The sequence below is a fragment of the Cynocephalus volans genome, chromosome Y (assembly GCF_027409185.1).
Source record: "Cynocephalus volans isolate mCynVol1 chromosome Y, mCynVol1.pri, whole genome shotgun sequence".
Lineage (NCBI taxonomy): Eukaryota > Metazoa > Chordata > Mammalia > Dermoptera > Cynocephalidae > Cynocephalus > Cynocephalus volans.
Genome location: NC_084479.1, coordinates 1,480,276 through 1,504,691, shown reverse-complemented (window position 1 = coordinate 1,504,691; position 24,416 = coordinate 1,480,276). Strand labels below are relative to the sequence as shown.

Genomic DNA, 24,416 nt, shown 5'->3' with positions numbered 1-24,416 from the left:
GGCCCCAAGAGTGACCAAGTGACATGGAGAGAGCACACCAACCAGGTTCTCTAATATCAAAATAGAGCAATTTATTCAAGACACTGAATATGATCTGTTGATTTTCTCTCGAAACAAATGAGCTACAACACACAAGGTGATTCTTTTTTACCAAAGAACGTGAGGGTGAGTGGGGGTGGAAGGAGAACAGGACGGGGCTCCATGTCACTGCAACAGGATCTGGGCAACGCGGACAGGAAGCAGGTCTGGCTGTACGTCTGACACAGACAATAAAACTGCAGAAGCCAGAATTCGAAGCTTCAGTGAGTGGCGGGAGGGATATTTCTGCATTGGACAAGAAACACCATGAAAAAAACCAAAAAAAGGTGGAACGAGAGGTTAAAAAAGAGAGAAATAAGAAGGAACAAAGATCCTTACGATTGACAAAGTGCACTTCTCTGGGCTCCAGGATCTAGTTTTAGAAAGACAAAACCAAAGTCAAGTCCTATGGTGTCGCGCAGGGTCAGAGGTTTCACCCTGTGACATCCGGCCCTTCCGGCCCGGGGCAGCTCCCTCCCCAGGTGCGTGCTGGACGTGGCTCTTGGTCATTTCAAATCCAACCAAAGGTTCCAGGAAGGATCGTTGTGTTATGTCTGCTTCCGAGGTTGAATTTGGTCACTAAGACTGAAGCGACTCAAAGGGTTTCAGAGCTGTAAGCGACGTCCGACAGTCACATGTCCAGGTGGCCACCCCAGACCCTGAACGTGAATCTCCCGTGTGCCTGGCAGGAGGGCACGATGGCCACATGTGTCAGGGGCCCCAAACTAGTCGTCGATGGCGCTGTTTGCTGAGGACAGGCACGGATTCGAGGGGCGCCAGCGACACCCTCATGCTTGGTCCCTGTGGCCAGCTCGGGGGTGGCCGCCTCCCTTCATCCGAGGCTCACTGTTGTGCACAGGGATAGGAAGCCTGTTGCCCGTGGCCCCAGCCCTCGGCTCCAACCTAACAATCCCGAGGTGCTTGAGATTCAAGAGGAGGCTGAAGCCAGCGCTTTGGTGAGACCCTGGCTCCCGACATTCCCAGGAAGATTGTCTAGTGAATCCCTTCCATACGTCCCCGGTCACCATGCCACGCCAGTCTCTGCTTGCCACGCACAAGCCACATCCTGACCATGGTCCGATTTCCGGCAGCCGATGCTCTGCGGAGATGAAAACGCTCTCATCTGGGGAGGGGGGATGGTCTTCATCTGGACCCCAACACGCTGCCCCCCAAACCTCACCCACTCTGGGGACAGGAATCAGCGGTGAGTCTGCGGATGCTGGCTGTCTTCAGACACGGGAGTGGTTACTCCATGGGACTTCGGCCTTCGTTACTAAGTGTTCAGGTGACAGAGCCCCCAAAAAGCCTTACTTGGAAACAGAGCACTTTCTGGGCTTGAATAATTCACAGGCCCAGGTGGAGGCCAGTGAATGACCCGGGAATGGCCGACGCCCCTTGGCTTTGGTAGCTGGTCCCGGACCATTCCAAGTTCTCTAGGAAGCCCCTGCCCTTCCCAGATGTCGGTTTTCGGCTCCAAAGAGGGGTGCCGCCCCCTGAATAACACGGTCTCATGGCTGGAAGGAACACACACCAGTGAACCCACCACTGCCAGCCGCCACTGCCGCTGCCGCCACAGGCCTGCCACCGTCCTCAGATCTTCCCTGGCCCACAGGACGCCGATGAGAGACGGGCCCCAGCCGTCGGTCCTTGCCCCCGTTGCTGATTTCAGAAGTAAGCCAGTGTCGGGTTGTGACAATACGAGCACAGAGGTCACCTGATCCAATGAAAAGAAACTTTTCTAGGAATTCAAAGCCTTGTTTAATTTTTAAAAAACACTAAAAAGATTCATTCTTTAAAAAAACCCTCTTTCTCCTAGTCTCGTGTGAGAGAAGGAAATGATAAAGACAGCAGAAACGATCAGTGACGCTCTGCCTACAGCGTTCGCCGTTGGGGCTGCAACGCTGCCTTTTGCGCATCCTTTTGTCATCATTAGACCAAGTGACGCCCTGGAGCCTTGACGTCAGCTTTGCAAGGACTGGCCTGGCCCACTCTTGGAGAAACGACGCCGCTGTGGGGAGGAGGCAGTTGCGGCCACGGCGAGCCGAGCTGTGGCTTTCGATGGCTTTGGTGCCTCTTGGTTCTGGGGACGCGTCCTCAGGGTCAGAGCACACTGTCCTGCACTCACTTTTCTCCTGGTGGCCGCTAAGGTCACCCACCCCAAAAGAGGCCACGTGGTTCTTTGTCCTCCTGGTGGGCCACAGAGCCACCCGCTGCTCACCCATAGGACTGACCCTTCCCACCCAGTTTCCTGACCACCTGTGGAGCTGAAGGGAACGGGGGAAGCCACCTCGGGCCCTGCCTGTGTCTCCTGACAGCTTTTCTAGACTATGAATCACACACAGCTCTCTATGTCTGATGGCCATTTGAGGATTTTTAAATTGTTTTAACATAAAACTTTTTTTTTTTCCAAAAATACTCCAGGCTCTTTCTATTATAAGTCATTTTCTTTTTCTCCTGTAAAAAGTCCCCCTGCCCTGCCTTCTTAACATAAAGCACGTATTATGCACCCAAACTGTCCTTGAGACCTAAGATCTGAAGCAACTCTGAGGACGGGACAGAGAAGGGTGAGCGAGGGGTAGGGGCAGGAAGGGCGGGACAGAGGAGGGGACAGAGGGAGGGAGGAAGCTGTCCACTGGAGACTTCTGTGACCGTGTCCATGTGGCTGTGTCGAAAGAGGGGTCCTGAAAAGCCAGACCACAGCAGACAAGGGGATAAGGCAGAGGGGTCAGGGAACGACAGAGGGAAGACGCAACAAACCCAAAACAGTTTCCATCTCAGACCGAAGGCCCCTAGACGACAGAATTCCAGCTGATAGAAAAACCATCGAACAAAGAAGATTCTAGAAAATAGAAAGTGTTGGGATTACAAAGTTGCGCATCGCATTGGTACAAACTGGTCTTTGAACATCCTTTGCCGTAGCAGCTGTAGTGTCCCAATTGTCAGGGGAAAGAAAACACCAGCGCGAGGAGAGGACATTTCCCCTTCTGGTTTATCACAGCATTTTGCTTCTTTGTTTTGTTTTTTGTTTTTGTTTTTTTGGCACAGCTTCCTCTTCTCTTGTTTTCCGTTCTGCCATCAGAGCCTCTTCTGGATGGAAACCACACCGTGCACGTCTAGCTTCCTGTTTCCTGGGCTGAGTGTCCTGGGTGGAGACCACTCTCCCCCCTCTGATATGACTGTGTGCATGCTTTTGATTTTGCTTGTTTGTTTTGGAACTTCCTGATGAAGATTACGAAAACATATACACTCCTGTGGCAGGGACGAGTTGATTTCCAAGTACACTCTAACGCAAGTCAAGTTCGTACAGTTTTGGAGCTGACAGAATGGTGTCTGGAGAGGGCCACGACCCCACACGTTCTCTGCTGGTCCACTAGAACTCTTGAGTTTTTCTAGAATAGTTTCTGTTTACTTCCGCAGATCTAAAACACACACCTGGAAGGAAAGACAGAGGCGCCTGTTATCTCGAGAGATGACACAAACGTGCCTTTAGAGCAGGGGTCGGTAGATGGTGGCCAACCACCGATTTTTGTGAATAAAGTTTCATTGGAACACAGTCATGAAGGTCAGAGAAGCTCCGAGAACAGGCTAGTGCCTGCACACCTGACCAACCAAACTCAAGCAAACAGCACTGGGGGAAACACCAGGGCAAGGACTAAGGTCCACGTGGCAGAGTGACAGTGCCAGCAGTAGGAGACACAGGCAGATGCCTACGTGGCGAGGTAGGTGGCAGCTTAGGCCTAAGTGCAAGGCCTCTGAGAACATTTGGGGACCCTGGCCTTCGAGGTCAATGCTGTGCTGTGCATGGGAGGAGGTTGTGCTGCATCTCTGGGTTCTACCCAGGAGATGCCAGGAGCCCCCCCAACCCCAAGCAGTGACAGCCCAACAGGTCTCCAGGTATTGCCTAATGTCCTCAGAGGGGCAGAGCACCCCAATTTCATCCAGGAAATGATGACCAGAAGGACATTCTGCAAGGGCTGAAGCGAGGGCCACTCTCAGATGTGAGGCCACCCCAAGCGGTCCCCGCGCACCAGCTGAGCCCTGCCGAGTGCCACCCCGGCTTGTCCCGACCCCACGCTTGCCCCTGCCAACTCGAGCACTGCTTACGGAGCCATCGGAGGCGCTGGCGCCCACTTTGTCCCCGCGAGCATTCCAGCACACCTCGAAGATGCCGCCAGTGCCTCGGTAGCTGTGGACGAGACTGCCACTCTGTGGAGAAAGCACAGTGACCAGCGCTTACCACACGGGGTGCAGCCCTTCTGCCCGCCCAGGTGCTGCACGGGTCTCAGGGACAGCAGGGAGCGGCTCATAAAGGGGAAAAGAAGGTGGTGGCTCCTCCAATGAGGGACGTCTCCAAGATGTCTTGCTTGGAGCTGTGAGCCCTCAGGACAGCAGAAGCAGACACCTATCCCGGGGAGGGAGTGGCCCTGGGTATCTGTCCCGGGCAAGGGCGCTGTCTGGCTCCGCCTAGGCTCTCCATCGGGGGCGGCAGCTCATTCCTGAGCACCGGTTCCCCAGTGGCTGTTCTGAGCCTGGGTCACTGCAAACACAGCTACTCAGGCATTACTTTGCAAAGGACTCAACCCCGAGGGTCAAGAGATTACCTGAGTATTCCAGATATGGACACACTTGTCAAAGGAGCCGCTGGCCAAGTACTTCCCGTCGGGGCTAAAAGCGACACTGTAGACAGGTTCCTGGTGTTTGGTCAGCGTGTGGATACACACCCCTCGCTCCACATCCCACAGCCGGACCGTGGAGTCAAATGAAGCACTGCAGAGATGGAGGGGACACGTTATCACCTGAGCACGCGGGCATTTAGCACACGTCCCTCCAACACGGGCCACACCTCACAGGAGCCGTCTCTCTCTCCCCGCTTCTAGGTCCAGATCGGTGAGCTTCTCCTCCTAAAATGCAACTCAGATGCAGTGAAAACAAAGCCATCGTCACAAAACAAACAACTTTTGGTGCTGTTATTACGAAAGCAAATTGATACCCACGTTCCTATGTTTCTGCATTTGTTTAAAGATATAAATGGTAAATACTTTTGTGGAATATTTATCAAGTTTTCTAAGATGCTCTTACATTGAAAAACTTCTATTGTTACCAACAAATGCAGATAGCCAGGTTTGGAAAAACAGCGAATAGAGTGAATAAATATTTATAAAATTTTTAATCCAACAGGAATTAAAACACAGTCACATCTACACATTCGACCACATTGCTGAGAGCTGCAAATTTCAGTTATTTTCAAATTTAAAATAAAGTACCTATCACAAACCTGCTATCTGGCTTTCTTTTTCTCTACAGGGCTGGTACGACACTGTCCTTTCCGTGTGTGCTGACTAAAGGGTCATTTATGTTCCTAATGGGTAACACGTGACACAAAAGAACCCCCCGAGTCACCAATACATGATTATAGCAAGCGGCGCTGTATCGTAGTAATTAAAGTGGCTTTTAGGACAATTACGTGAAATAAGAGAATCACGGCCTTTGTGTTATTCTGTTCAACCACTCGGCTGATACAGGGATTCTTTCCAGTCTTTTCTAAGAAACAAGCTTGGTTGGGCTGAGCACTTTCCACAAGCTGCTCGCTCCTGGCGCGGCCGGCTGGCTCCCGCTGCCCCAGAGGCAGGTGGCAGGCGTTCGCCCCTTACAGGAGGTGTGTGCCCACCTGTCACTACCCTCTCTCTGCAGCTACACAGAATAACCCGCTGCTGCCTCCTGGTACCTAAACATTCCCCTTAACTCTCCTCTCTTGTAGGCTAAGGGGACATCCACATTTCATGGGTCCAGATCCTGGTTTTCAGACCCCTAAGTAGCTCGGCATTCGGTCTCAGAATCTCTTTAGCTTCTTCTAAAAGTTCTTCCTGAAATGACGAGAGTGGAACGTTCTACTCTTAATGGGGTCTGGCGAGCATCAGGGCACAATAATGCTCTTGAATGAAGCCTAAAGCCACGTGGTTTGGGGGAGGCCACCTTTGTCACTTATAACCCCTCTTCCCAATTCTGGCAGTGACTGGCTGACCACTCCACTCGCTCCCAAGCTGGTGTCTTAGGGGACTCACTATATACAATGTCAGGTCAAGTCTGGCTGTGGCTGGGGGAACCTTTATCCCTGCTTGAAATTCCTGCCCCTGGAAGCCCTGAGTTGAACGAATAAACCAAGCCCAAGGTCCGAGGTGAACTCTTTCCATTTCCTTTCTCTGCTGTCAGGAAAACCTTCAGCAAAGCCAAGTGCCTGAAGCCCTCTCAACACGTGCCTTCTCCCAGCCTCACTTCAAAGTTCTATCTCGGCCCCTTCAAAAGGGAGCTACGACGTTCAATGCTCCAGCAAAACGTCCTGTTCTCTCTGTGTATGAGGAAGTTCTGCTGCTGTGCTGCTGACTCAGTGACAGCGGGCCAGGCTGCGTTCAGGAGCCGAGGCTGGGCTGTGCAGGGGTGGTGTTTTACCTCGCCAGCATGATGTTGGAGTTGGGGATGCTGGTGGCCGGCCCGGTGGGACTCCACTTGATGGTGTATATCTCTTTGCTGTGAGCTTGCAGGTCGTGCACACACGTGTCCTGCTTCATGCTCCAGATCTAGAACACACAGTGGTAACAATAGAGCAAGCTATGTCCCTCCAGTGAGCCAAGAGACTGCTGGCTGTGAACCGTACACAAGCCATTGGAGTGTCCCATTGGAAAAACTGCAGGTCATTGCCCAGGAAGGGCTGGGACTCCTAGCAGGACCCTTGACTGGTACATCAGAGTTCACTGGGCGAGAGCTAATCTGACAGTCAGTATTGGGACAAATTACTGAGGAAGGAAGAGGACTCAATACAGATAACCCCCAAAGGAACAGGGAATGTGAGACTTGCGTTGAGTACTGGGGGCTGTTTAGGGTTAAACAGCTCATCCCTACAGATGCTAACTTTACCTTTAATGTCATGTCATCAGAGCAGGATGCTAGCAACATTCCAGAAGGATCCCATTTGATAGCATTGACTTCATTCTGAAAGATAGAATGGGTTTGGAAAAGAAATCAAGGCCTGAGATCAGACCCAGTGGCTGTCTACCAGGGGACAGTAGCGCTCTGTCATCATAGTGGCCGTCCACCAGGGGGCAGTAGCACTCTGTCACCCTGCCGTCCACCAGGGGGCAACAGTGCTCTGTCATCCGGCCGACCATCCACCAGGGGCAATAGTGCTCTGTAATCCCAGCAGCTGTCCACAAGTGGGCAGTAGTACTTTCTCATCCTGCTTACTGTCCAGCAGGGGGCAGAAGCACTCTGTCATCCGGCCAACCATCCACCAGGGGGCAATAGTGCTCTGTCATCCCAGCGGCTGTCCACCAGGGGGCAATAGTGCTCTATCATCCAGCCGGCCACCCACCAGGGGCAATAGTGCTCTGTAACCCCCGTGGCTGTCCTCAAGGGAGCAGTAGCACTCTCTCATCCTGCCTACCGTCCACCAGGGGGCAGTAGTGCTCTGTCATCCCAGTGGCTGTCCACAAAGGGGCAGTAGCACCCTCTCTTCCTGCCTACCGTCCACCAGGGGGCAGTAGCACTCTCTCTTCTTGCCTACCGTCCACCAGGGGGCAATAGTGCTCTATCATCTGGCTGACCATCCACCGGGGGCAATAGTGCTCTGTAATCCCAGTGGCTGTCCTCAAGGGGGCAGCAGCACCCTCTCTTCCTGCCTACAGTCCACCAGGGGGCAGTAGTGCTCTGTCATCCCAGTGGCTGTCCTCAAGGGAGCAGTAGCACTCTCATCCTGCCTACCGTTCACCTGGGGGCAGTAGTGTTCTGTCATCCTGCCATCCACCAGGGGGCAATAGCGCTCTGTCATCCCAGTAGCTGTCCACAAGGGGGTAGTAGCGCCCTGTCGTCCCAGCAGCTGTACACAAGTGGGCAGTAGCACTCTCTCATCCTGCCTACCGTCCACCAGGGGGCAGTAGTGCTCTGTCATCCCAGTGGCTGTCCACAAGGGGGCAGTAGCACCCTCTCTTCCTGCCTACCATCCACCCGGGGGCAGTAGCACTCTCTCTTTTTGCCTACCATCCACCAGGGGGCAATAGTGCTCTATCATCTGGCCGATCATCCACTGGGGGCAATAGTGCTCTGTAATCCTAGTGGCTGTCCTCAAGGGGGCAGTAGCACACTCTCTTCCTGCCTACAGTCCACCAGGGGGCAATAGCACTCTCTCATCCTGCCTACCGTCCACCAGGGGGCAGTAGTGCTCTGTCATCCCAGTGGCTGTCCACAAGGGGGCAGTAGCACCCTCTCTTCCTGCCTACCGTCCTCCAGGGGGCAGTAGCACTCTCCTTGCCTACCATCCACCAGGGGGCAATAGTGCTCTGTCATCCCAGTGGCTGTCCTCAAGGGGGCAGTAGCGCCCTGTCATCCCAGCAGCTGTACACAAGTGGGCAGTAGCACTCTCATCCTGCCTACCATCCACCAGAGACTGCTGGTGGGGGCAGTAGCATTCTGTCATCCTGCTGGCCATCCTCCAGGGGGAGCAAGATTCTGTCATCTTGCCTACCATCCACCAGGAGGCAGTAGTGCTCTGTCATCCTGCTGGCCATCCTCCAGAGGGCAGAAGCATTCTGTCATCTTGCCTACCATCCACCAGGGGGCAGTAGCGTTCTGTCATCCTGCTGGCCATCCTCCAGAGGGCAGAAGCATTCTGTCATCTTGCCTACCATCCACCAGGGGGCAGTAGCATTCTGTCATCCTGCTGGCCATCCTCCAGGGGGAGCAAGATTCTGTCATCCTGCTGACCGGCCACCTGACTGGGACTTTCCCCGAAAGCAAAGCACAGAGCCTGGGAGGCCATGCATTTTCCTTTTTCTCACTTTGCCTTTTTCATTTCTATAAAAGCACAGCCATATACCACAAATGAGCAGCCACCCTCATCAATATTTCTTGAAGGGAAAAAATTCCATACTAGGAAGGAAGCAAATGAAGAATTCACATACAATATAGGCAGCAAATAAAAACACCAAAACCACAGCTGTTTTTAAAACTGGACATGGAAATCACTTCCCTGTGCCTTTTTAATGCAACAGCTACTCCTTCTATCTACATCTGCTACATTTTTCTGGCGAGTGGCAGTGGGCGGGGGTCAATGCAGACAAACGAAGCCCCTCAGCCACAGTGGGGTTCCATGGGGAACAGGAGGCCCGTGTGCCCCAAGCGCACGAGCACACGCCAGAGCCCAGAGGGTGGCTCTGTGAGAACACACAGGAGAAACAAAACCCACCCAAGGGGCTTGCGCTCCAGTGCGAACAGCCTGGAAATACAAAGGGCAGGGGAGTTCTACCAGGCAGCTCAGCATGCTGGGTGCACAAAGGAACAGGACTGTTCCTGAGGGCCACCAGGGCCCCGAGACCCCGAGGCTAAGCCCTGGGGGACAAAGGCAAATGGTACTCGGCAGGCAAGGGAGAGGGGGACACACAGGGAACACGGTTCTACAAAGGAACAGCCTGTGGCAGAGGAACACTGTGCCATACATGGAGACCAAGGAGAAGGTGCACCCACAAGAGGCTTTTCCTTAGGGTGACTGTAGGGCCCCATCTGCTCAGGACAATCCCACAATATTATGCCTGCTGTCCAGCCCAACAATTAACTAACTTCACACTCATAATTCATTTTCTAAATAATTTCACACTCCTAAGGACTCTGGTTTGGAAGATAAATTATACGGTCACACTACTTTTTAAGGAAACTGAGTTCTGAAGGGTGTGAAGCAAAGAAGTGACAAGGCCACATCAGTGGTCCACATGGCACGGATGGCCTGGGAAAAGGGAGGAAGAAAGCCTGGAGTCCAGGGAGTGGGCTCCTGTGTGAGCCAGGGGAGGATGAAAGGGTCAGACTGGAGAGCAGCATGTGCGCAGAGGTGCGTGTGAGTGCCCAGGTGTGTGTGTGTGTGTGCAGACGTGTGTAAGTGCACGGATGTGTATGAATACATGGACATGTGTCTGAGCATGTGGCCATTTATGCTGGTGTGCATATGTGGACGTGAGTGTCCAGGAGTGTGAGTGGGCATGCATGTGAGTCCAAGGAGTGGGCTCCTGTGAGCCAGGGGAGGATGAAGGGGTCAGACTGGAGAGGGGATAACGTGTGGACCTGTGTGTGACTGTGCAGACGTGTGTGTGCACATATGTGTGCGCAAGTGTACATGAGTGTGCATGACTTTGTGTGCATGTGCACTCACATGAGTGTGCCTGGGTGTGTGCGAGTGTGTATGCATGTATGTGTGTGTGTGCATGTGCCGAGTGTGGAGGTGTGAGTGTGCATGCATGTGTGGGAGTGTGGGCGTGTGTAAATGCACAAGGGCAGCTGGTTCTGGCTGCGGCTGCTGAGAGGAGAATCGATGGGCAGGTTTCTTGGGGCCCAGGAATTTGGAGCCAGTCACCATGAACTGTCTCCAGCTGAACCCTCTTGGGAATGGAGTGCCAACCCCACCCACCCGCCACTCCCAGCCCAAGTCACAATTCCTGGGAAGCATCGAGAAGCAGCTCAGAAGTCTCAGGAAGAAGTAGGCTCAGCCACATTTAGCTTGAGGCTTGTTCCAAATGATCAGCCACAAGGAGACCCATTTAAAGAGCCAAGTGGTGGCACGGTGGTAAAGTCCCGGGCACGGCAGCTGGAAATCACATAGCTATGTGACCTTGTACCCTACGGCACTCACAGACTGCGGGCAGCACTACTAAAAGTTTGCAGATCATCCAGGGTTAGAGGAGAAACAAGTTTAGACCAGAACAAGCAAGTGTCCCTTTGTAACCACAGCCAGATATTCACGGGACAATGGATGCCTGTGCTCCAAAAGTACCTTCTTTTGGAAGCACGGACACATTGGGCCGGGAGCTGAGACTGGTGGGTACTAGGGAAAGGCGCAGGCACTGAGGACAATGGAACTGAATTCCCTTAAATTGGTGGCATGTTGGGAACTCCCCAGGGGCTTTGATCAGACCCCTCTGCTTTAACAGGGGATCCCCAACATCTAATGACATTCTGGGTGCTGGTGAGAATAAACGAGAAGGCACATGAGAGAGCCCAGGTGGGAGCCATGAATTGTCCCCAAGGAATCCAGAGGACATCTGAATGGGGTCGTGGAAGATGGAAAGGATTTTGTGTCAGACCAGGGACATGGTGAGGGGGTGTAAGGTGGGGGCTGTGAGAGTTTAAGGCAGGGAAGCATTTCAGGAGGGGCTGAGATGAGGTGTGAGGGGCTCGACCACACGGGTCTTCCAGGAGAATTGAGGAATGGGGGGTTTTTTGGACACTAGAGGGATCTGCTGGGGAAAGACTGGGAAGAGCCTCACGTGCTTTGCTAAAAAATCTGGTAAGTCAGCTGCTGCTCATATTGTTCTTTTCTGGTATATGATGAGATTATTTTTTCAGCCTCTGGTTGCTTTTACGACTTTCTCTTTATCATTGGTTTTAGTGTTTGCTGACCACATGCCTAGGTGTACAGATATCTTTCTAAATGTTCTGCTTGGGGTCTGCTCAGCTTCTTGGATTGAATGTTGATGCTTTCCACCAAATTTAGTAAAATGTGGCCACTGTCTCTTCAAGTAATTTTCCTGTTCCGTTCTCTTTTTTCTACCCATATAACACAGATATATGTTTAATATTGTCCCATATGTCCATAAGCCTCCACTCATTTTTTCAGTCTTTTCTGTTCTTCAAATTGGCCATTCTATGATCTCCCTTCTTGTTCACTAACCTTGCTTTTGCAATCTCCAGCCTGCTTTTACACCCATCTAATAAGAATTTCATTTCAGACATTTTGCTTCTCAGTTCTCCAATTTCCATTTCTTTTTAGAAACATAGTATTTCCATTCTCTGCTGACACTCCCCATCTATTCACTTATTACAAGCATCTTTTCCTTTATATCCTCGTACATTTTTTTCATAGCCTTTGGCGCAAAGTCCAACATCTAGATCACCTCAGGGTCACTTTTTCTCACTGCCTTCCCGTCACTGAGTTAATCCAACTGCCTAGGGTAGCTGTGACAGCTCAAGAGCAAAGGTCTGCAGAGGAACTGGTCTGCTGTCACGGCATCTTTTGATTCTAGGTAAAAAATATAAAAAGGCTCCCACATCACATTCTCATGAACTCAAGTCTGAAACTCAGAAGTCCCACTTACTGTGTGTCCTTGGAAGGTTTTGACCGGGCGGTCACAGCCAAGTCTGCATACATGAATACACATGTCTGTGCTACAGGAGGCAAAGGTAGTGTTGTGCTGCCAGTCCACGTCAAGAGCAGGGGCTGTGGAGCAGGAAAGACAGGGAGGACACTGACATTTATCAACTGTGCACAGAGCTCGGCTGACTTAGAACAATTAACAGCATGGTGGAGAAGCCATATCTAGTAACAGGATAAAACATATTCCCACGTGAACAGACTCTTACTTTCAAAGACCTTAAAGACCCTCTCCTCCCACATTTGCAGGGACGACAAGATGCCTCTGGAGAGAAGCCCCGTGGCCCTTTCTGTGCCCCATGGCATGCAGCAGCTCTTGCTCCCACGGCACAGGTGAGAAAGGGCAGGTGAGGTGTGCTGGCTGCCTGCCCCCGCACCTTCCTGCTTGAGCAGTATCACCATGGTGGGCCTGTTAGACTTGCTTTCACAGGGAGAGGAGGAAAAAGAAGAGGAAAAAGATTTCGTAGCCTGTGCTCAAGACACCCCAATTAAAAAACCTCCTGCAACCCATTAATGCATCCCATGGATTCGGGGATAATTAGTGTCAACAAGAATCCCATATTAGGGATGAAATTGGGTGAAAGGTTCAGGACTCGTGATGAACACCCTCCCTGAGTCCAAGAGACCCTCTGCTCTGCTGAGGGTTTTGAGGTGACTGCCCTCTGGTAACTCCCCGCTAGACCTCTCCATGTCCCAGCTTTCCCTACTCCTTGTTCTAGTGTGAGCCCTGCCTCTGCAGGGACCTCAGAAGTAATGATGACAGGAACAATACAAAGGTTAACTAATTCTGCAGTTTAGTTACGGTCTCATTCTCTACTTTCTGGATTCTTTGCTGGGACGGCAGCGGGAAATCCAGCCACTTTCCAATGCACCGAAATGCCCAGGACCATTGTTAAAAGCCCAGCCCTCGTTCTGTCCTCAGAGCCCGGTGCCCCAAGACGTTGGAAGAACACATAAAGACCAGGGTGGCGAAGTCAGAGCAGCCAGACTCCATCCTTGTTCTGTCCCTCAGGCAGGTCCTGGGGTCTCAGCTGCACACAGGGATGTTCTGACAAGCCCTCAGGGGACGCTGAGCATGGAGTGAGACAAGCCATCTCAGGCCATCAGCACAGCTACCAGCCAGAGAAGGGGTACAGATGTGTTAGTCCCCATGGCTGTTGTACCTGTGGCCTCCAAGCCTCATGCCTGTCCAGTTACAGGGAGCGGGTCTGCGGCTGAGGGTGGCTGCTCCCACCTCCTCTCAGGCACCCACTTGCTCAAGTGATCACTTGGCATTCCGGGGACCTCGTGGCCATGCACCGCTCATGTCTGTATAGTCTCTGCTCCCCTGAGGCAGTCCCACTGGAACACTCCCTAGAGGCATTTACGCATCAAGTGAGAGGTGATGGCAGGAGGCGGGGGGCTCGGGAAGGAACAGCAAGGGGGAGAGGGAGCTGAAAACCCTCAGCACCAAGTCTCTAATGGGCTTCCCTGGAAGACAGCTGACTTCTGGGGGAATTAAGCAGATCCCGTGCGACTCCCCTGGGAGCTCACGTCTGTTCTCCCCGGGACTTCATCCCTCATGCCTTTTCCCTTTGCTGATGTTGCTTTGTATCTGTTCCCACAAGAAGTCTTAGCTGTGTATGCTGAGTCCTGTGTGTCCACCCAGCAGGCTGCCAAACATGGAGTGGTCTCGGGGACCCCAACACAGCAGCCCTCCTGGAGCAGCAGGACAGAGAAGCCTGCCCTGGCTCTTTGGCTGGTTCACAGTCGTGTTTCCAGACTCGGGAGCAGGTGGGTGTTGAGGCATCTGTACCTTGCAAACCTGAATGACAACACTTAACACGAAATGGGTCTCCTTCCCACCAGCGAGGCTCCACAGGCTGCTCCCTCTGTGCATTCACAATTACTTTAAGGGACATTTCACAGAACTCTGAATCATGACTTTTAAATTACGAAATCAAAACAAACCTCACCTGAATGGAAAGGAAACTGTTGTTTGGCTTCTCCTGTGTGGGCATCCCAAATGATTGTTGTCTGCGCTCCGCAAACAAAGGAAAAAGTTAGTAATTATTCTTCTTGCAAAGTTTTCTCACGAAAAATGCATCATGCAAGAAAAGACAGTGGGCCCTTATTCCTTCTAAACCAGCACAGTCCAATAGAGCTATTCCTTTAATTTTTCAGGGAAGCTGTAGGAAGTTCAGGATGAGGAGAGGTCATATTATTAGGAGAAGGGGAAGCAGAGGGGAGTGTTCTTTTCTCTGTAGTTTTGGGGTTTTTAGTGGCTGGCTGGTAAGGGGATCTGAACCTTGACCTTGGTGTGACACCGTGCTCTCCCCAAATAAGCTAACTGCCTAGCACTGTCCCATAGAGGTATCATGTGAGTCACTACACTAATTTTTAATTTTACAGTCACCACATTAAAAAGAAAAAAGAAACTGGTACAATTCATTAACAGTGTATTTTATTTCACTCCAATAGTGCCAAAATACTATTGTTTCAACACGTAATCAGTATAGAAAAATATTAATGAGGTATCTGACATTCTTTCTTGCCCCCCATCCTAGGGCTTGGAATCACAGCGTGTTTTACACACAGCAGTTTGGACGGCCACATGTGATGAGCTACAGCCACACGAGCTGGTGGCAACTGCAGCGGACACAGCAGCCTTAACTGATACCTGAGAAAACTACCCAAATCAGTGGTGATTCCCCCTCATCCCAAAACGCTAAAAAACCTGTAACAAAACATATCTAAATGTCTTTTCAGCAGTTTTCCAAATGAAGAGCTGCACAAACAGACATTTCTGGAAATTCCCCTGACCGACCCTCCATGAACCAGGACCACGAGATGTGGCAAAGCCATCGGATTACGCCCGGGTCAGGCGCTGATTTATGGGTCTACAGTAAGGAAAACGGTGATCGGCACCTTGGAACACAAAGTAAATCATGAATTCTGATGAACTTACTGATGCTAGGAACATACTTAAAGCAGCAGCCAGGGGCAGCTCCATAAATACCATTGGAATTAAGTCTTCATTAACCGGAATTTTCAACGTCATTGGAAACTTTACACCTGTCTGTCAGTGAGACTTCATAAAGATTTCGTTTTAAGAACTGGTTATGTTTTGGGTTGATTGTAGAAACATTCAGAGGAAACACTCAGAGCAGCAAGTGTCTTTGAAACATGGTATTCCTACATTTGGGGTCAGCTCTAGACCACCTGTCACTGTTTGTCTGCAACTGTTTTCTTAATTTGTCAAGCACAAACAAATGTGGTTTATATATTGTGAGTACAATCGGTCCTTGAACAACGTGCGGGTTAGGGTACCGACCCGGACACAGTTGAAAATCCACGTGTAACTCTTGCCTTCCCCAAAACTTAACTACTAATAGCCGACTATTGATCTGACGCCTTACCAATAACATTAACATTCAATTAAAACATGTTTTCTATGTTATATATATTATATACTGTATTCTTACAATAAAATAAGCTAGAGAAAAGAAAATGTTATTAAGAAAATCACAAGGAAGAGAAAAATACATTTATAGCACTGTGCAGTATTTACCAGACCAAAAAAGTTCCATGTATAAGTGGACCTGTGCTGTGTTCAAGGGTCAAACTGTAAGTAAACTCACAAATGTCTGATACAATTTCACATACTACAATCAGTCACTGGAACATTTAGTTGACGTTTATGTTAAATATACATTGAACCGAAGAAAACATTTCCCAAAAGCTTTGGGAATGTGAAATATATTTTCGTCACTTTAGGTTAAGCATACACTGAGGGTCACACCAGCATCCTCATAAATTACATTTTCTCCATGGGTATTATGTTCAAGGACACTGTTATTATTCCTGCCATGGTTGACTAAGGAGTAAAGAGGGACATATATGGCCCAAAAGACTAACATGATTCCAAATACGCATTTTTACTGATCGTACAGTCCGTCACCTGGTAGAGTCAAAATAAATAATTGGTGAGAAACACACAAATGAATGTAAAATAAAAGATCCGCCAGGTGGGAAGGAGGCCAGGAAACGATTTAGAATGCTCGGCAAGTCAGAGGGCAGAGTTACTGGTAAGCCGCGGCCTGATCCTCCTCCACGCTGCACCAGCTGTGTGTCACTAGACAAGTTAATAAACCTCTCTGGGGCTCCAGTTCTTCCTCTGTAAAATGGGATTGATCATACTAATGCCTGCCTCGGTCTTGAGAGTATCGGATGGGTTAGCACACATAGTAGTAAAGTGCTTGCTGTAAATGTTAGCGATCATTTTCATGAATTATTTTCATAATTCAAGTGGCAGTTACCGATGGCCTGCTGAAGGCATGACAGAGTGCTGTGTGTGCGTATTACTTGAACTAGAACATCTTGGGAAAAATTTGATGGTAGTTACACGACACATTTAGTGTGTCAACCACAGCAGCTTATCTTTTCTTATATTATAATAAATTAGGCCCCCAAGTCTGAATGAAGAGTTTCTTGGCTTAAATATAGAGAAAAGGAACAAATGATTCACTGACCTACACAGTTATATCCACATACAGGCGCTGGCACTCTTTTTCTATCAAGGGCCACCTGGTAAATACCTTAAGCTTTGAGGGCCAATGGTCTTCTGTTGCAACTGTTCAACTCGGCCACTAAGGCGTGAAAGCAGCCACCGACAATTCTCAACAAATGGGAGTGGCTGTGTATCAATAAAACTTTATTTAAAAGAACAGGTGATGGGCCAGTTATGGCCTGTGTGGGCTGTACCCTGCCAAGTGCACCCATGACTTCTCCAAGAGTGTGATGATGTTTAGAGTTCGTTTATTATTTTATATTAAATTTTACAACTTGAATGAACAGAAAGCAGTAACAGAGTAAAGTTGTCAAACTATCATGAAACCAGTGTAGTTTCTGTGGGGGAATGGTTCTATGTCTCCTTCCTCTTTGTTCTGGGATCTTCCACCCCAGGATGGCTTCGAGAGGCACCTGGCTCTAATGCCATCACGTCTCTCTGGCAGCCCTGCCCAAGTGCAGAGCAAGGGAGTCCCACTTTGGCTCCGTGGCCTGTCAGGGGACAGTGCCCTGTCCCTAGGTCCATTTTACTCCTGCTCGGGAAATGTGCAGTCCACAGTGGGAAGCAGGAGCTTATCAAATTAGGAAAGCAGAAGTCTGCTAAGAGAACAGTCTGTGTCACTAACATCACTCTAGGGGTGAAAGTTTACACAGAGCACACCCACACCACCTGCTCTGTCCAGCCATTGATAAACACAGTCTGGAGATTTTCCTCTCTTTATCACTGAACTATGAACCTCAAAAGAAGGGACACTTTGCACAGAGGTCTGTAGAACAGTGGAATATACTGACAGAGATTATGGGCTATAAATTAACACTAAGATCAAAATTACAAAAGCAAAACCTATACAGGTCCTTTTGATTTCTTAAGGGGAAGGAGAAAGCCTAAGAATTCAAAGAAAACACCGTGTTATCTGGAGACTGAAAATAAACATGTATAGATCGAAAGTATGTGTTTTAAGTTAATACTCACTTTGTCTACACCAGCACTCAAAATATAATTCCCCTTTTTGTTCCATTTCAAGGCAAAGATGGGGCCTTTATGTTGGCCTAAGGTGCTGGCCAGGTTACCTGTTATGTAAAAAAAAATACAGACAAACATGTTGACTTCAAAGTCATGGTCTGTTCACTTCACGGTTACATCCAGAAGCAGGTCCTGTCCAACCCCAACACGACAGACGCAGGACTTACCGTCTTCCGTCCAAATCCTTGCAAAACCGTCGTATGAACCTGTGGCCAGAAGTGTCCCATCGCTCTGCGGGCCAGAAAGAGACACAAACCCACAGAAGCAGCTTAGTAGAGATGGCACCAGAAAAGCACACAGAACTCACCAGGATCCCGAGTCTAGAATATTCCTAAGCCGATAACTGATGCCACATTAAGAGACTAACGGGTCATCTCTGACTACTTCAGCACACACTGCTGTTAAATTAAACGCAAGGCATGTGGAGCAGGAAGCGAGAAAGCCACACTGGAACCACTCACCTTGTGTGCTGTCTAATTAAGGACAGAATTTAAAATACCTACAGAAAGTCATCCTAGGACTTTGCAGAAAGCAAAAAGAAGTTGAACGGTGTGTGTCCCATGTATAAATGCACATAGCAGCTGGTCCTGAGCTCTCAAGGTGGAAAGTTTTCTTTCCTGGTTGCTTGTCACAGCTCCCCAGCTGAGCCTTCCCGGGGTCCCGCCTTCACGCTGTGAGGTCCCCCTCACAGAGCCATCAGGCTCGACTCGCTCATGCGTGCTGACCATGGGAAGGCACGGCCACCCAACACCCAGCTCGTTCTGTGCCCGCCATGGCCTCAGCAGGAGCTCTTGGAGATGGAGGGCACCTGTGAGCCCACAGCTCAGGGCAGGGCCACCGCACCCTGACATTTCAAGGGGCCTGGGGGGTGGAAGATGCTTACGTTCCAGTCCAGCGAGGTGACATCTTTGTTACTGGGGACATCGTGTCCCCCCTCCCGTATACAGTGCCTCAACACAAGCTGGGTGGAGTCCCCGTTGCTGTGTTCATTAAGGTTCCATATCCTGGCCGTCGAGTCTCCAGACCTGCAGAATAAAAACACGCGCACGTCGGCTCTTGGTGGGAACAGCTCTTTCCACCCCTCCCATGCACCCCCCCTCCTCGCCATCTCTGCATTTAGCAGTTTTAAATGTCTTTGCTCCCCATCCCATGGAGAACACGGCGAGGAATGCCGACTTCACAATCCGAGACACACAGAGCTGTGGAGTGCACAGCACCCGCTCGGGATCTGCTCATGTCGGGAAGACGTGACACACGAGGTCAGACAACAGCACGTGTCCCTTGAGGCAGAATGCCAGAGACGAGCAGGGGTTCCCCTGACCCTGGAGCGTCCCCAACCTGACATCCTCACCCAGAAGCCAGCAGATCGCTGACAGGGTTCCAGGCACAAATGAACACCTCGGACTCATGGCCCCGAAGGACTGTGGCTTTGTTGGGTGGAATCTCAACGTCCCCGTCAATTTCCATGGGTTTCGAGTGATTATCTGTTGTAGGAAACACAAAAAGGCACGTGGCTTATCAATACAAAAGAAACTCATTCTCAGGGGGCTTCTGTTTTAGGAACACCTTGTTTTTATGTACTAGGCGATACCATCTCTGATGATTATAACTAAATCATGGCTTTGTGTGATTGGGTATTTTATGTCTCTTTGTATTTTGCCAGTCTTCAAATTTGAGTGAGGAATACACTAATTTATTCCATAAAACTGGGGCCAGTCAACTATGACCCATGGGCCAAAATCTAGCCTGCTGCAGCCTCTCCTCATAAATCACGTTTAAGTTATTTACTGACGCCCACATATTTATGCATTACCTGCAGCGACTGTTACGGGATGAACCGTGTCCCCAGTACCTCAGACAGTGGCTGTATTTGGGGACGGGGTCTTTAAAGAGGTGATTAAGGTAAAATGAGCTTGCTAGAGTGGGTTTTAATCCAATACGACTGATGTCCTTATAAGAAGAGGAGATTAGGACACAGACACACACAGAGGGACGACCATGTGAGGACACAGGGAGAAGATGGTGTCTACTAGCCAAGGAGAGAGGACTAAGGAGGAACCAGCCTGCCTCGCCTTGAGCTCGGACTTGCAGCATCCAGGCCTGCAGGGAGAAATGTCTGCTGTTTCTGCCGCAGATCTGCGGTGCTCTGTCACAGTAGCCCGAGCAGAGGAGGACAGCTGCTTCTGCATTTCAAGACAGAGTTGGGTCACTGTGACAGAGACTGCCTGGCCCTGATCGCCTGTGACAGCCACTGTCTGGCCCCTTAGGGAAAGTTTAGTAGCCCCTGCTTTACGGGAAAGAGAAGGCAGCAGTCCGGTCTAACCAGCACACAGTCAGCAGCAGCTGACAGTTTTGTAATGCAGTGTAGAGCTGAGTCTGCTGTTACATCTTCTTGTTCAGGTATTTTGGTGGAAAACCCCAGGAAGAGAAGGACTCACTTCTCAGTGGCAGGTAACCTAAGATCCACTGCTTCTGGGTCAACACATAAAAATATGAAAATGCCTGGTGACCCTGCTTGGATTGAGAAGCCTGACACAAAATCTTCACAGCCTACCCTCAGGAACAGTGGGGCTGTGAATAAACGCTACTTCTTTTATGCTTCCCAAGTTCCCATGTGGCTCGGAGAAGATGAAGAAAAGCAAAATGATCTTCCACGTTTGGTGGATCCATCCCCTGGTGATGGCGAGAGGACAGCTGGCGTCCTAGCCAGCCGTGCAGTGGGGGCCTGGGACTCTGTAGAGGCGTGCAGAGGAAGCTGTCACCTGCTCACTTATCCACAGGCAGCCGTGGCACACTCCAGCCCCAACAGGCTGGTCTGCAGACCAGGTGTGAGGTGCTGAGAAGGGGGTCGAGGCGGCTGCTGCAGAACTTAAGAGCAGTGAGCCAGGGTGTATTAGCCACGTGCACGAGCAAGAGAAGGAGGCTGGGATCCCTGGGGCAGGGGTCAGTGCCCAGACCCAGCCTGGGCAGAAGAACTCCCACTCCCACGGCCACAGCAGGGAACAGCCTCCAGAGCAACAGACCAGAGATGGGGAACAGGTAAGGAGCCGACCTCAGACCAGAGGGGTGGCAGAATGGCTCAGGTCCTGGATGGGGCACAGGCATGCCTTGCATTCTGACTGTGGGTCCCAGGACAGGGCACCTCTTTTGTCTCTGTTGTTCTAGTTTTAAATAGATTTTCTGATGTGGGAGTTAGTTGGTGGAAGGTGCACCGGGCCTGAGCAAGTTTTGTGATATGACTGTCGAGCTCTGACTCATCTGCTGCATACTCTTGGGCGATTAGCTAACAGGTCTAACCTCCCGGGGTTTTGCAATGGCCAAGTAAGATGATGCCTGGTGTCCGGGGCGTGGTGCCCTTGCACTGACCATGGGCTCGACTACTAGACCATAATTTGGCTGAAAACCCTCTGCATGGAAGGCTGAGAGAGACACTTGCTCGTGTTGGACAGTGAGCATCTGGTACTTGTCCCTGTTACACGCGAGCCCTCAGGAGCAGGGCAGCAGGATTTCATAAAATCCAGGATGGGTGTCGAGAAGGTCGGATCTAAGGATTTTGGTGACAACCAGGGAACATGAAGGTCTTCCGGCCAGACAGTGAGCAAGCACTGGAAAGCAGCTGGTGAGAAGTTGACAGCGGGCAGATCTCTAAGAAGTCGTTGCATTCGCCCAGCTTTAGAAGCACAATAAAGCGCCAGAAGCCCCACACTTACTTATTGCGTGTGCTCCGTTCTCCTCCCCGTTCACCGTGGCCTCTCCGTTCTTTGGTGGATTTTGCTGGGAAACTGCTGCCGGGGCTGCCGTGGCTGCTGCTGCCGCTGCGGCCGCCGCACTGGCCTGCTGCTGCGCGAGCTTCTCGCGGAACGCCTGCTGCCGCGTCTGCACCACATCGGGCATCACGGCGTCTATCAGGGACAGGGACTCTATGGGGCGGCCGTCAAACACCGTGCCATCCTGGGAAAGTAAGCCAAGGGCAGCCGTCAGCACCCGCAAAAGAGGACCTCCAGGACCAGACTCTGCCTTCCAGGTGGGAGAGGTGCAGGAAGGTGGCCCAGAAACTGAGACGCCTGGGAGCTCAGGGGCTGGGGTCGGGGGTCGGCGGCATCAAGCAGGTGCCCGGACTATAGGGGCAGGGCAGAGGGACTCCATGGTGGGCCAAGGAAAGGGAGGTGGACAAGGGGAACCGTCGATGAAGAACTAGGTATGGTGGCTGTCCCGAGGGAGACCTGATATTTGCTAAGTGTCAACCTGAACTGGGGCATTAAGGACATGTGAACGTGTCTCCTTTATTCCAAGACAAAAGTGCTATATCCCTGATGCAAGGATTCTCAACAGGGGCAGGGGTGTGTGTATGGGGGGAGTAATTTTGTCTCCTTGGGGGACATCAGGGAATGACTGGAGACATTTTTCATTGTCACCACTTGGCGGGGGGTCTACTGGCAGCTGGTGGGTGGAGACCAGGCATGCTGGTCCACATCCTCCAGGGCACAGGACAGTCCCCACCACAGAGCAGGGTCCAGCCACAAATGTACATAGTGCTGAGCAGGAGAAACCCTGCCCGGTGCCACGGCAAGTGTGGAATCTCTTAGTACCCACTTTTGTGGGAGGAGTAAGTCTTTGGAAGCATCGGCCCCGATTTAGAGATGCCTGCAGCATTCAGGATTTCCTTCCTGGTGCACGTGCCCATCTGATCTAATAAAATAAGCACTTGCAGCTACTTGAAACGACGCCCTGGGCTCAGGGTTTAGACCGAATACAGCAATGACCTCGTTTAGTTCTGATTCACATTTTTTGTTTTTTTAAAAGATGACCGGTAAGGGGATCACCCTTGACTTGGCGTTGTCAGCACCACGCTCTCCCGAGTAGGCTCCAGTCTGGGCCTCTGATTCACATTCTTGTCTGAACATCCTTCGATTCTCTGGTACTATCAAAAAAAATTCTGTACACACTTAAAAGTAAGACGTGCTTTCCAAATACTCGAATCACATGAAACCCGCAGTGCTCAGGGTGCTGCCTGGTGGACGGACAAACACATTTTTGTGTGCTCTGAACTTGAGGCAGGAGAGGAGGAAGGCAGGACAGAGCTGGGACACGTGGACTCATCCGTGGGACTCAGCTGAATCCCGAGAGCACAGATGAAGGGGCCAGGGAGGTGAAGGGAACTGTTTAAATCCCAAATAACTGACTTTCAAAATTTCTATGAAAATGGCACAGCCCCAATCTAGAAGGTGGGAGGGGATACAAGAGAATCTGTGTGATTTTAATTGATGGTTTTTGTTCCATCTTTCCCCGGATCAGCTCCACAAAGAGCACAGTCGGGAAACCAGCACCTGAGGTCACTTTAACACAGGGCCATCATCTCTCTGTCCCTGACTGTCCCTCTGGTTATGCCCTTTGTCAGGCTCCCAGGAATGCTTGGGACCAGAAGCGTTTCACAGTGTGAAATTATTTCTGAGTTTGGAACACTTGCATTATACTTACTGGTTATGCACCCCAAATCCGAAAATCCAAAATCTGAAATGCTCAAGTGAGCATTTCCTCTGAGCATCACATTGACGCTCAAAAACTTCAGATTTTGGAACATTTAGGATTTCGGATTTGGGATGCTCAACGTGTAACAAAAACCAAACAAGCAACCCCAGCTTGCACTCAGACGCCTGCAGGAAGCACACGCGGGCTGTGGACCGGGGCCCCGAGCCCCCCGCTGCTGGGAAGCCCAGCCCCGCACCCATCACGTACCTCGTTGATGCTGATCTCAGCCTCCACGTACTGCAGCCCCTTCTGCAGGATGGAGATGAGGGCGGCGGGCGGCACCAGCGTCCCGTTGATGTTGGACTGGCTGATGTGGCTCTCGATCCCGAACGTGAAGGCCGAGTGGGAAAAACCTGCAGCGAGAGGGAGGCCAGGCAGGTGAGACCAGAGCTGGAAGAGCGGGCACAACCAGCAAGCTCTGAAGGGGGCAGAGCACATTTCAACCACGCTTCATTAATGGGGTGGACACTGCTGCAGGACTCCCGGCTTCCGATGTGGGGTCAGGCAGGCAGGAAAGGGCAGGGGGAGAGAGACGAGTGTGAGACCAAGGAAGACTGGGGAAGGGATGAGACGCCTTCATGGGAGGACCCTTTCAGTGCTATTCAGAAGCAAAAGGGAACAGAGTGGAGGCGGTCCCACGTGCCCTGGATGGCTGTCTCTTGCAGAAATCCCACTCTGAGCGTCCCCCGACCCCTCGGTTCACATATTCTTTGCAGGAGCTCAGTGCCGCAGCCTCTCTGTGTCCCCTTCCTCCCCCAGTGTGTCTCCTTTACTGCCTGTGTGGGAAGCTGCTTGGCAACTCAAAGGAATTTTGGATAAAGGTTTTTAAGGAAAAGTTCAGAAGAGCCAGGATGGCTCCTGCGTGTGGATGACAGCTGCGTTGCGAAAAGAAGGCAGTGGCATGAGGCATGGAAGGAGGTGCTGGGGGTCTATGTAGGGGTCTGAGGGCAGTGGGGAAGCTGCAACAGCCCCTCCTCAAGGACAGGAAACTGGCCCCCTGCTGTCGGTGGGGGGATCTGCGCAGCTGCAGGTAAAACAGGCAGCCCAGTCTGG

At 51.0% G+C, this 24,416-nt stretch overlaps 1 protein-coding gene across 5 annotated transcripts in view; it reads right to left on the bottom strand.

Moving 5' to 3' along the window:
* Window positions 1-80: 80 nt before the first annotated feature.
* Window positions 81-24,416, bottom strand: part of LOC134368921 (F-box-like/WD repeat-containing protein TBL1X) — a 214,212-nt gene continuing 189,876 nt past the window's right edge. For all 5 annotated transcript variants that reach the window (XM_063085154.1, XM_063085153.1, XM_063085156.1 and 2 more), the window contains 13 exons: window positions 23,571-23,716; window positions 21,545-21,785; window positions 19,186-19,318; window positions 18,718-18,859; window positions 18,002-18,065; window positions 17,784-17,881; window positions 14,218-14,278; window positions 12,207-12,328; window positions 6,991-7,065; window positions 6,526-6,653; window positions 4,680-4,845; window positions 4,183-4,284; window positions 81-3,510 (listed from right to left, as the gene is read on the bottom strand). In XM_063085154.1, the coding sequence (XP_062941224.1) occupies window positions 3,484-3,510; window positions 4,183-4,284; window positions 4,680-4,845; window positions 6,526-6,653; window positions 6,991-7,065; window positions 12,207-12,328; window positions 14,218-14,278; window positions 17,784-17,881; window positions 18,002-18,065; window positions 18,718-18,859; window positions 19,186-19,318; window positions 21,545-21,785; window positions 23,571-23,716 (1,505 nt within the window). In that variant the 3' untranslated portion in view covers window positions 81-3,483. The remainder of the gene's footprint in view (window positions 3,511-4,182; window positions 4,285-4,679; window positions 4,846-6,525; window positions 6,654-6,990; window positions 7,066-12,206; window positions 12,329-14,217; window positions 14,279-17,783; window positions 17,882-18,001; window positions 18,066-18,717; window positions 18,860-19,185; window positions 19,319-21,544; window positions 21,786-23,570; window positions 23,717-24,416) is intronic.